The sequence below is a fragment of the Borostomias antarcticus genome (genome assembly GCF_949987555.1).
Source record: "Borostomias antarcticus genome assembly, chromosome: 11".
NCBI classification, from domain to species: Eukaryota; Metazoa; Chordata; class Actinopteri; order Stomiiformes; family Stomiidae; genus Borostomias; species Borostomias antarcticus.
In genome coordinates, this window is record NC_140244.1 from 18,466,947 (window position 1) to 18,479,446 (window position 12,500).

General features: G+C 49.6%; 1 protein-coding gene across 1 annotated transcript in view; it reads left to right on the forward strand.

The window, feature by feature from the left end:
* LOC311315453 (sterile alpha motif domain-containing protein 10-like) overlaps window positions 1-12,500 on the forward strand; it is a gene marked incomplete at both ends in the record, with an annotated part of 69,204 nt that overhangs the window by 52,287 nt on the left and 4,417 nt on the right. The window contains one exon of the mRNA XM_084446122.1: window positions 4,385-4,535. Coding sequence (XP_084302248.1) covers window positions 4,385-4,535 — 151 coding nt within the window. The remainder of the gene's footprint in view (window positions 1-4,384; window positions 4,536-12,500) is intronic.

A 12,500-nucleotide genomic window follows, 5' to 3' on the forward strand; every position in this document is an offset into this window, starting at 1 on the left:
GCTCCTCCAGATGTCCTCAGCAGGGGAGGCCTCCACCGCTAGCCTACAAGCATGACAAGCGCTCTCTAAGTGGGCGAGAAGAAAGAGGGGGGGTTTGTGGGTAGGATTTGAGATTTGAGAATGAGAGGGGGTGGGAGGCTTTATGGACGGCTGATATTCCCCGGCCATTGGGTTCTGAGCGGTCTGGGCCCGGTCTCTGTGGACCAGACAGACCTCTAGAGGCTGGAGGAGGCTGGGCCCGGTCTCTGTGGACCAGACAGACCTCTAGAGGCTGGAAGAGGCTGGGCCCGGTCTCTGTGGACCAGACAGACCTCCAAAGGCTGGAGAGAGAACCATGAATCACTCCTCCCTGCCCCTAGCATCCCTGATGAAACATCACCCCTGACACTTTATTAAGGGAATTTATATTTCATATCTTAGGCAGAGAGGAGGGGTTAAGAGGGCCATCAATCCTTCTAATCTCCTTCTGTTCTACCCTGCCCTGCCCTGCCCTGCCCTGCCCTGCCCTGCGCTGCCCTCTCCTCTTCTCTTCTCTCCTCTCCTCTCCTCTCCTCTCCTCTCCTCTCCTCTCCTCTCCTCTCCTCTCCTCTCCTCTCCTCTCCTCTCCTCTCCTCTCCTCTCCTCTCCTCTCCTCTCCTCTACCCTTCTCTCTCTTCTCTCCTCTTCTCTTCTCTCCTCTTCTCTCCTCTACCCTCCTCTCTCTTCTCTTCTCTCTCTTCTCTTCTCTTCTCTTCTCTTCTCTTCTCTTCTCTTCTCTTCTCTTCTCTTCTCTTCTCTTCTCTTCTCTTCTCTCCTCTCCTCTCCTCTCCTCCTTTCTCCTTCCTCCTCTCTCTTCTCTCCTCTCCTCCTCTCCTCTTCTACTTTCCTCCTCTCCTCTCCTCTCCTCTCCTCTCCTCTCCTCTCCTCTCCTCTCCTCTCCTCTCCTCTCCTCTCCTCTCCTCTCCTCTCTCTCCTCTCCTCTCCTCTGCTTCTCTCCTCTCCTCTTCTCTGCTCTCCTCTCCTTCTCTCCTCTCCTCTTCTCTCCTCTGCTTCTCTCCTCTCCTCTTCTCTCCTCTCCTCTCCTCTCCTCTCCTCTTCTCTTCTCTTCTCTTCTCTTCTCTTCTCTTCTCTTCTCTTCTCTTCTCTTCTCTTCTCTTCTCTTCTCTTCTCTCCTCTCCTCTCCTCTCCTCTCCTCTCCTCTCCTCTCCTCTCCTCTCCTCTCCTCTCCTCTCCTCTCCTCTTCTCTTCTCTTCTCTTCTCTTCTCTTCTCTCCTCTCCTCTCCTCTCCTCTCCTCTCCTCTCCTCTCCTCTCCTCTCCTCTCCTCTTCTCTTCTCTTCTCTTCTCTCCTCTCCTCTCCTCTCTCTTCAAGATTCAAGATTCCTTTATTCATCACATGTAACATGTACGGTGATGGTCACAGTGAAATGTTACTGCCGGCAACAAGATTATGCTACAGAAAAACTCGAATACTCAAGTAATACTCTCTACAAGTTACAAATTTACAATTTACAAAATTACAATATTACAAATATTGTAATAAAAAAAAAACTCACACAATAAGTACCCTTTCTATAAGTATAAAATTAAGATGGGATGGGATAGATAAAGGTCTGGATGGATTATGTACATGCTATATATGGATATGGATGGGGTCATGGGTGGATTATGTACATGCTATATATGGATATGGACGGGGTCATGGGTGGATTATGTACATGCTATATATGGATATGGACGGGGTCATGGGTGGATTAAGTACATGCTATGTATGGATATGGACGGGGTCATGGGTGGATTAAGTACATGCTATGTATGGATATGGACGGGGTCATGGGTGGATTATGTACATGCTATATATGGATATGGACGGGGTCATGGGTGGATTATGTACATGCTATATATGGATATGGACGGGGTCATGGGTGGATTAAGTACATGCTATGTATGGATATGGACGGGGTCATGGGTGGATTATGTACATGCTATATATGGATATGGACGGGGTCATGGGTGGATTATGCACATGCTATAGCTATAATAAATACAATCCCGGCGTGGGGGGTGTTAGATAGTCATTCAGGAGCAGGATGGCTTGTGGCAAGAAGCTCTTGAAGAAGCCATGCTCGCCATGTGGGTGCAGTGTCTGGGTGCGGTCTTGCATCTTCTGGTGTATGTCCTCGAGGTGGGGGAGTGGTCTCCCCAATGTACGTACCCCTCTCTGTAGGGCCTTGTGATCCTGAGAGCTGCTGTTCCCCTACCAGGTGGTGATATTCCCAGTCAGGATGCTCTCGATCGTGGATGAGTAAAAGCTCCTTCTCTCCTCTCCTCCTCTCCTCCTTTCTCCTTCCCTCCTCTCTCTTCTCTCCTCTCCTCCTCTCCTCTTCTACTTTCCTCCTCTCTCTTCTCTCCTCTCTCCTTCTCTTCTCTTCCTCTTCTCTTCTCTTCACTTCTCTCCTCTTTTCTCTTTTCATCTCTTCTCCTCTCCTCTCGTCTTCCAACAGTAATACATGGCTGCATCACTGGCATTATACTGCTACTGTATATAACAAGAAATAACAAGCATGGGTTAATGATTGCTCCTGTGTGTGTGTGTGTGTGTGTGTGTGTGTGTGTGTGTGCGCGTGTGTGTGCGTGTTGAAGTGGATGGATTGGAGAGTGAGCAGCGTGAGTAATGAGTCTAATTATGATTTGGACTTCACACGGCGCCGCCGTAGGTATGATGGATTCCCCATCCCTCATCGCTCTCACCACTGAAGGACAAGCCCATGACATCAGCTGTGTGTGTGTGTGTGTGTGTGTGTGTACGCGTGCATGTGTGTGTGCATGTGTGTGTGTACACGTGTGTGCGCCTGTGTGTGTGTGTGAGTATGTGCGCCTGTGTGTGTGTGTGCGCCTGTGTGTGTGTGTGTGTGTGTATTAGTAGACTCCTCCGGTCCCTGATAAAGCATTTAGCTTGCGTAATGAAATGTTAAATGTGTGTATGGCTGCTGGCGTTAACACTGTGTGCTCCGGTAGTAAAGAGCTGCTCAGTAGATCTTGTGTGGAGGGTAATCCTGCAGCTCCAGCCTGTTCTCTGTCATTCACATTCACTCTCCGGGCCGTAAGGAGAACGAACACGTTTAATGCTCCCATGTAAATCAGCGGGCCGGACCACGCCCTGCCCACACACAAGCCCACCTCTAACGAAGGCTCCTTTTGTCTCTATTCCCTGTCCACCTGTCCTCTAACGTGTCCTCTATCATGTCCTCTAACGTGTCCTCTAACCTGTCCTCTAACCTGTCCTCTAACGTGTCCTCTAACCTGTCCTCTAACCTGTCCTCTAGCCTGTCCTCTAGCCTGTCCTCTAACCTGTCCTCTAACCTGTCCTCTAGCCTGTCTTCTAACCTGTCCTCTAACCTGTCCTCTAACCTGTCCTCTAACCTGTCCTCTAACCTGTCCTCTAACGTGTCCTCTAACCTGTCCTCTAACCTGTCCTCTAGCCTGTCCTCTAGCCTGTCTTCTAACCTGTCCTCTAACCTGTCCTCTAACCTGTCCTCTAACCTGTCCTCTAACCTGTCCTCTAACGTGTCCTCTAACGTGTCCTCTAACCTGTCCTCTAACGTGTCCTCTAACGCGTCCTCTAACCTGTCCTCTAGCCTGTCCTCTAACCTGTCCTCTAACGTGTCCTCTAACCTGTCCTTTAACGTGTCCTCTAGCCTGTCCTCTAGCCTGTCCTCTAACCTGTCCTCTAGCCTGTCCTCTAACCTGTCCTCTAACCTGTCCTCTAACCTGTCCTCTAACCTGTCCTCTAACGTGTCCTCTAACCTGTCCTCTAGCCTGTCCTCTAACCTGTCCTCTAACCTGTCCTCTAACGTGTCCTCTAACCTGTCCTCTAGCCTGTCCTCTAGCCTGTCCTCTAACGTGTCCTCTAACCTGTCCTCTAACCTGTCCTCTAGCCTGTCCTCTAACGTGTCCTCTAACCTGTCCTCTAGCCTGTCCTCTAGCCTGTCCTCTAACGTGTCCTCTAACCTGTCCTCTAACGTGTCCTCTAACCTGTCCTCTAACCTGTCCTCTAACCTGTCCTCTAGCCTGTCCTCTAGCCTGTCCTCTAACGTGTCCTCTAACGTGTCCTCTAGCCTGTCCTCTAACGTGTCCTCTAACCTGTCCTCTAACCTGTCCTCTAGCCTGTCCTCTAACGTGTCCTCTAACCTGTCCTCTAGCCTGTCCTCTAGCCTGTCCTCTAACCTGTCCTCTAACGTGTCCTCTAACGTGTCCTCTAACCTGTCCTCTAACGTGTCCTCTAACCTGTCCTCTAGCCTGTCCTCTAACCTGTCCTCTAGCCTGTCCTCTAACCTGTCCTCTAGCCTGTCCTCTAACGTGTCCTCTAACCTGTCCTCTAACGTGTCCCGTACCTCTGCTCCTCAGGCCGCGCGCTGCTGCGTCTGAACGGGGAGAAGCTGGAGAGGATGGGCATCGTCCAGGAGACGCTCCGACAGGAAGTCCTCCAGCAGGTCCTGCAGCTGCAGGTCAGAGAGGAGGTCCGGAACCTGCAGCTGCTCAGCAGAGGTCAGACACCGTGTGTGTGTGTGTGTGTGTGTGTGTGTGTGTGTGTGTGTGTGTGTGTGTGTGTGTGTGTGTGTGTGTGTGTCATTATGTGTAGGACATGCAAGTGTCAACTCAAGTCAACTTTATTTCTATAGAACAGTTTCATACAAGTGAACGTATTTCAAAGTGCTTTACAGTGATAGTAAAACATTGCATTGGATGAACAATACAATAAAGTAACAGGGATAAAATCAATAAATGTAATACAATAAAACGATAACACAATTATTTCAAGTCAATAAAAGACAAGATTAAATCACAACACCAATAATAGTGGTAATAGTACATTTGCTATAATAATGTCTAGACTTGAAGATAAAATACAGTGTACTATGAAGCGTTTTCAGCCTGGATTTCAGACACATAACAGTGGGAGTGTCTGGGTTCATGAGGAAGAAGGTTGCAGCTCTGTTTGCCATAAAAACTAAATGCTGCCTCACCATTTTTAGTTTTGATTTCAGGCACGATAAGCTGACCCACACCCCGAGATCTAAGAGATCTGATTGTACGGTCTAAGGGTATCCCAAGATATAACTTAACTTCCTAAGCCGTTAAGTACTTTGTAGACAGTAAGCATCACTTTAAAATCTATTCTGTTTGACTGGAAGCCAGTGCAGTGTGTGCTTCTTTTGGACCTGGTGCGGAGTCTGGCAGCAGCATTCTGGATGAGTTGGAGACATTTTTTGGACTTTTTGGAGAGACAGGTGAAAAGAGCTTTACAGTAATCTACTCTACTAGAAACGAAGTCATGGAAGAGGGTTTTTAGGTCTTGGAACGACATAGAACTTCTAACTCTGGCTTCTTGAGGCTTAGTAAGTTAGACGTAGTTATTGTCTTAACATGATTGTCAAACAGGTTTCTGGCCTGCGTGGAGGTTTGGAAACCAAGAGCATCAAGATGAGAGGTTAGTTTTTTTTCTTGGCTCTTTGCCTCCGGGAGGAGCAGGTCTCCTCCTCAGACTGACTGATGTGTTCCATAACACACTTACCCCACCTTCCTAAAGATTCCCATCAATAAATCCTGATGTTACCCAGGCATCAATAAATCCTGATGTTACCCAGGAATCAATAAATCCTGATGTTACCCAGGAATCAATAAATCCTGATGTTACCCAGGAATCAATAAATCCTGATGTTACCCAGGCATCAATAAATCCTGATGTTACCCAGGCATCAATAAATCCTGCTGTTACCCATCCATCTTCATCCGCTTATCCGGGGTCGGGTCGCGAAGGCAGCAGCTCCAACAGGGGGGCCCAGACATCCCTTTCCCTAGCAGCATCAACCAGCTCTGCCTGGGGAATCTTTAGCCGCTCACAGGCCAGTGCGGAGATGTAGTCCCGCCACCTAGTCCTGGGTCTACCCCGCGGCCTCCTCCCAGCCAGACACGCCTGGAACACCTCCCTAGGGAGGCGCCCAGGAGGCATCCTCACTAGATGCCCGAACCTTCTCAACTGGCTCCTTTCGACGCAAAGGAGCAGCGGCTCTACTCCGAGTCTTTCCCGGATGACTGAACTTCTCACCCGATCTCTCAGGGAGACCCCAGCCACCCTCCGGAGAAAACTCATTTCGGCCGCTTGTATCCGTGATGTTACCCATGAATCAATAAATCCTGATGTTACCCATGAATCAATAAATCCTGCTGTTACCCATGAATCAATAAATCCTGATGTTACCCATGAATCAATAAATCCTGATGTTACCCAGGAATCAATAAATCCTGATGTTACCCAGGAATCAATAAATCCTGATGTTACCCAGGCATCAATAAATCCTGATGTTACCCAGGAATCAATAAAGCCTGCTGTTACCCAGGAATCAATAATGATCTCACTCAGCCACCAATAAGCTGATGCTGCCATCTGTTGTCTTTAAAAGATCTGTGTAATTAACGTGCTGCATTGTCCTCATCCCTACTGCACGGTGTCCACCCTCAGCTACAGTACAGAGATGAACCCCCTTGTTTGTGTGTGTGTGTCCCTCCCCGCCTCAGGGAAGAGAGAGGGAGGGAATTAAAATGCTGTGTAGGACACTTCTATTAATACGGTGAGGAAAATGTAATTTACCAGTTCAACAGGCCCTGACTCTGAGCAATATGAGAACAGCTAATTGGCTGCCCTCGCAAAACACCTGAGGCCCCGCTGGCACTGGAGTGGTGGAGGTGGAAGGAGGGGTGAAATGGATCAGTGAGGGTGTTGGGGTAGAAGACAGAAGTTGAGGGAAGGGGGGGGGTTGCAGGTGAAATCTGTGGGTGAGGGGTGAGGACGGGGAACGGAGAGGTTGAGGGGAGGGAGGAGGGATTGAGGTGGGGGTGAGGGGTGAGGGGTAGAGAGAGAGAAGGGAGGGGTTGAGGGGAGGGAGGAGGGATTGAGGTGGGGGTGAGGGGTAGAGAGGGAGAAGGGAGGGGTTGAGGGGAGGGAGGAGGGATTGAGGTGGGGGTGAGGGGTAGAGAGGGAGAAGGGTGCGCTGGACAACATACAACGTCACAGTGTGTGGACAACATCACAATATGCAGACAACATCACATAATAAGAATATAACATCACACAATAAGAATATAAATAAAAAATATTGCAAAGGAATAAAAATATAAAATATAGAATATTGTACTGGTTGAAATATTGCACAGTAGTTACTTATTGCACAGTGTGTGTGTTAGGGGGGGATTAGGGCATGTTGGCATTCAGGGTGATCACGGCTCTGGGGAAGAAACCATCTTTCAGTCACTACAGACGCACCACACACCCTCAGCCCTGGCGCTCCTCATTAGCTCCCAGCTGTTTGCCCCAGCCTCGTCCTCTAACGCATCCAAATACACAGTGCGCAATCCGTGGTGTGCTATTTCACATACGATCATCTTCTCTCCTCCGCTCCTCTCTTTCCTTCCTCTCATCTCTACTCCCTCTTCTCCCTCGCAACATTTTATTAATTCTCAAAGACAGTGTGACCCGGCTCTTGGCCATAACAGAAGGGAGACACACACCATGTATAATCAAAATAATCAAGAATTTAATATAATATTAAGCACACAACTGAAAGCTAAACAATAATCTAATGGGGTATGAGAATCAGTATGTAGGTGAGTATCAGTCATGTAGGTGAGTGTATGCAGTGGACTGTATGGTGAGGAGGGTGTTGTATGGTGTAGAACATGGGTTCTCAAACTCCATCAATGTGGGCCTCCCTTCTGAAAACAGTGACACACCCGCGCCCTCTTAACCCCCCAAATTTGTCCATTTTGCAAGGCAGCGTTAGCTAGCCCATAATGTTACACAGCTAAGTTAGCTCGGTGGCACATGTTGCTAGTTAACGTTATGACGTTTTCGCACAATACATTCATGCCTGCGGGGGGAGGCTCTCTCTGCACTATCCACAAATTTATGATACATCTCTCCCATTATTTATTTCGATCTTCTGACCTTTAAAATCACATTTCATTCATAAAAACCATAGACATTTTAAAAATCAAAAACATGTTTTTCCTTTTTTTTCCCCTAACCATCCCTCCGCACCTCCCCTGAATTTCTTTGGGGCCCCCCAGGGGAGGCCCGCCTCACAGTTTGGGAACCCATGGTGTAGAATAACCGAACAAAGCAAACCCAGAGTCATGGTGCTGGTGGAGAGAGAGAGAGAGAGCTTGTGACCCGGAGCGCCTTTTAAGCTGCCAAGGACAACACATCTTCCATCAGACAGTCTTTCTCTCCTTCTTCCACCCTGCCTGATCTCTCACTGGTATCTCCTTTATCTGCATGCTGCGGACAGGGCCTGACCGATGGGGATGGAATATTTCTGTGTGCTCGTAGTGCGTCCTGTAGCCTTCATTCCCTCGGCTGAGACCTGCTCAATAATCTGTCTGGGGGAGGCTCATCGCGCTGTGATTGCTGTTCACACCCAACGCAGAACCCTATTACTCCTGTTGCAAATTCTGATCAAAAATGCTCCCCGGACAATCACGGTTAGAGATGAGAAAAATGGCAGGTAAATGGCAGGTAAATAAAAGGGTGTGCGTGTGTGTGTGTGTGTGTGTGTGTGTGTGTGTGTGTGTGTGTGTGTGTGTGTGCGCGTGCGTGTATTTATGTATGTATGTATGTATGTATGTATGTATGCGTGTGCTTCTTTGTGTGTGTGTGTGTGCTTTGTTTGTGCAGCCTGTTTTTGAATGCGTGTTCAGTGCATTTGTTAGGGCCTTTCAAAACAGCTCTATTGTTCTACTTGGCAGTGCCTGGGTCTTTGTTGAGCTTGCAGGACACTGGCTGAAGGTTGCTTTTCTTTGGTTGCATGTCTACTCATCGGACTCAAGGTTTATGTAGCTAATATACCATATATGTGTATACCCCTTTTAAAGTTCTCTCTAAGAATCTCTCTCTCTAGGAATCTCCACAGCACATGTCCAAATGCATTGTTCTCCTAAAAGAATAATGAACTACAGTATGCATGAATGACACAGCCCTGAATCTTTATGAATGTATAAAGTCTTTTCTCACAGATTCCTGTGTGTGTGTGTGTGTGTGTGTGTGTGTTTACAGTATGCTTAGACAGAGGAGTGCACTCTTCTACATCCCCAGTGTAGAACAGGGAGGAGAAGACATGCTTAAAGCTATAGTATGTAAGATTTTTGTATGATTAAAAATATTTAAATATCTCTATATTGCAATGATAAATCTAGAGAGACAAGTGAATTACCTTCGCTGTGAAAACCGCATCTTTGTAGAACGATGTTTGGCTCTGCTAATCTGCTAATCTATGGTAAATGGATTGGATGGACTGCACTTATATAGCACTTTTATCCAAAGTGCTTTACAATGGCCTCTCATTCACCCATTCAGACACACATTCACACACTAATGACGGCAGCTGCTGTGCAAGGTGCTAACCTGCTCACTGGGAGCAATTTGGGGTTCAGTGTCGTGCCCAAGGACACTTCGACATATGGACAGGAAGAACCGCCGACCCTAAGATCACTGGACGACCTGCTCTACCTCCTGAGCCACAGCCGCCCCAATTTTAAAATTTGGTGTCGGGGAAACTACACGTAAAAAAAAAAAAAAAAGGCTGAGGGTGCCTCCTCCCTCAGAAGCGAGGCCACATCTGGTTCAAAGTGTGCGCGTGTGCCGAGTTTCAAACATGAGGCCTTCTTCTATCTGCCAGCGACGCCAGCCAGCGTGCTCATACATAACCGAAGATCGCAGACCAGCTGCTCTCTATTGATGTGATGTGATTCTATGCTGTTTGAGCTTAGACAATTTAGGACAGGCTGCAATCTTATTATATAATTCATTTCATTTCTGCTGCCACAATTGTGTTTCCATCTATTATTGAATTGTGGGGCGAGGCAAACACCTTCTCGTGGTGCCCCCCGTCAGTAGCTGCAATTAACCACCGTAAGCGAAGCATAGTCTGCTAACTGAGGGCCACCACCCGGGCTGGTGTGAGGCTGCCACAGGTGGGGAGAGAAGCCGGTGGAGCTTGCTCTGCACCACCAAGGCCCTCGTCATCCTCCTCCAGGAGACCCACTGCGTAACAGCAGATAAGCTAGTTCTCCCAAATTTCGCTCCTGCTGGGTCTACCCTAAGCAGGCAGTGTGGCCTTGCTACGTTTGTCCATCAAAGGTTGATCTGGACTCTCGTTGACCAATCCCTGACTGGCTCGGAGATTGAGTGGTTGCGTGTGGACGTTGGCGCCTTTAAAATCGTCAACGTCTACAAGCCTCCTCCCTCGCGAATTACACCAGCATGTCTCCCAGTCTTCCCTCACCCCTGCCTCTATGCTGGCGACTTCAACTGCATGAGGATTGGGGGTACAGCACCAATACACCCAACGGAGAGAACCTGGCTGCTTGGGCAGCTAACAACAGCCTGGCCCTGCTGTACGATCCCAAGGGCGCAGCCAGCTTTGTCTCAGGTCGCTGGAAAACTGGGACGAATCCTGACTTGGCATGTGCGAGCGTTGGCATTGCCAACCGGCTCCCTGATAGATGCGTGCTAGGAATGTTCCCGCGGTCCCAACATCGACCATCGCTGATAACCATATCTAAACTCGTGGACCTTGTCCCGAGCGAGCCGGTGAAGCGATGGAACTTCCGAAATGCCAACTGGAAACTCTACCGCCTCCTTACCCATAGATCCATGAGGTGCCTCCCACCACCTAACACCAACAATGTGGACGAGGCGTACCGGGAACACTGCGGCATACTGATGAAAGCGGATAAAAAATCCCTCCCAAGCAGACGTTGCAATAGCTACAAAATGTGTTGGGATGTGTGTGAGAGTCTCTACTGTGCCTTCCTCCGGGCCCCGCCAGGAGCTGAGTCAGACAGACTTGCCTCAGCCCTGCTGTATAGACTCAGCCGAAAGAGACAAGAGCGCTGGGAGGAGGCCATTAACTCCATTGACTTCTCCAGCCGCAAGACATGGAACATCCTTAACAACACTGTTAGGTCCAGACACTCCCCACGTCACTGCCCCATCTCTGCAGACAAAATCGCATCACAATTTGTGAAAAGTGGGACATACGAGGGCAAAGACCGCAATCATCACGTCTCGTGGCAAAAGAAGTGTCTGACCTCTGGAAGGCCACAACTCCTAGCGGCGGTAAGATCTCCGGTGAATTCACGCCCTCCAGCATGTAAAGCCAGGGAAGGCTCCACTGATTCTATCTGCCCGGAGCTTATACTCCATGCAGCACCTGCCTTGAAGTCCTGGTTAAGAGCGTTCCTCTCTTCCTACTTATGCCAACTCAAGATTCCCAAAATCTGGAGAAGAGCCCTAGTTGTCGCGATCCCTAAGCCGAACAAGCCTGAAGGGGACCCCAAGAGTTACCGCCCCATCTCTCTGTTATGTATCCCCTTCAAGATCCTCGAGCGTCTCATCTATGCCCGCGTCGAACCAATCATCGACCCACTGCTCCCACAGGAGCAGGCTGGGTTCCGACGCAGGAGATCGACCGTAGATCAAGTCACTCTGATGACTCAAGACATCGAGGACAGCTTCTCGGCTAAAAAGAAGGCCGGAGCCATCTTTATTGACCTGACGGCTGCCTACGACACCGTATGGCACCGCGGCCTCACCTGCAAGCTCCTCCGCCTGCTGCCGGACAGGCACATGGTCAGCATGATCATGGAGCTTGTCCGAAACCGCAGCTTCACCCTCACCACCGGTAGCGGACAGCGAAGCAGGTTGCGACGCCTTAAGAACGGCGTCCCCCAGGGATCTGTCCTGGCCCCCCTCCTTTATAACATCTAGTTAACAGCTCGTGTGGCGTTGATGAGGCCACTGGTCCGATCAGGCTGGGGCGCCAGGGCAAAAACACTGCATACGGCAGCCCAAGCCCTGGTCTACTCAACCAGTGAATACTGTGCACCGGTTTGGTCCCGCAGTGCTCACACCCGCCTCATCGACTCACCTATTAACGAAGCCTTGCGCATTGTGACGGGATGCCTGCGTCCCACTCCTGTGGACAACCTTCCCATCCTCGCAGGCATCCAGTCCGCTGGCCTCCACCGCACAGGAACCACAGCGCGTCTCGCCTGCCGGGCCGTGGAGCCTTACCATCTGCTCCATGACAGGCTCACTGCAACAGCAGAGCCTCCCCGGCATCTCAAGTCAGGACACCTTTTTGTGCCTGCCGCACGGGATCTCCTGCAGCAATGCAGAGATCTTAACATCAGCGAGGCAGGATGGGCGGACCACACCTGGTGTGTGGAGTGGGATGCAAAGACCTCCAGACTCCGTGATTTTATCCCGGCATGGACTTACCCAGACCGGCGTGGTTGAGGCTTAATCACCTCCGGACCGGTGTCGGACGCTTTCACTCATCGATGCACAGATGGGGCTTGGTATCCTGTGCGGCGTGCGAGTGTGGCACCTAGGAACAAACCGCAGACCATGTCATCCAGGACTGTCCGATATATCGGACACCCAGTGGAATGTGTGGCCTGA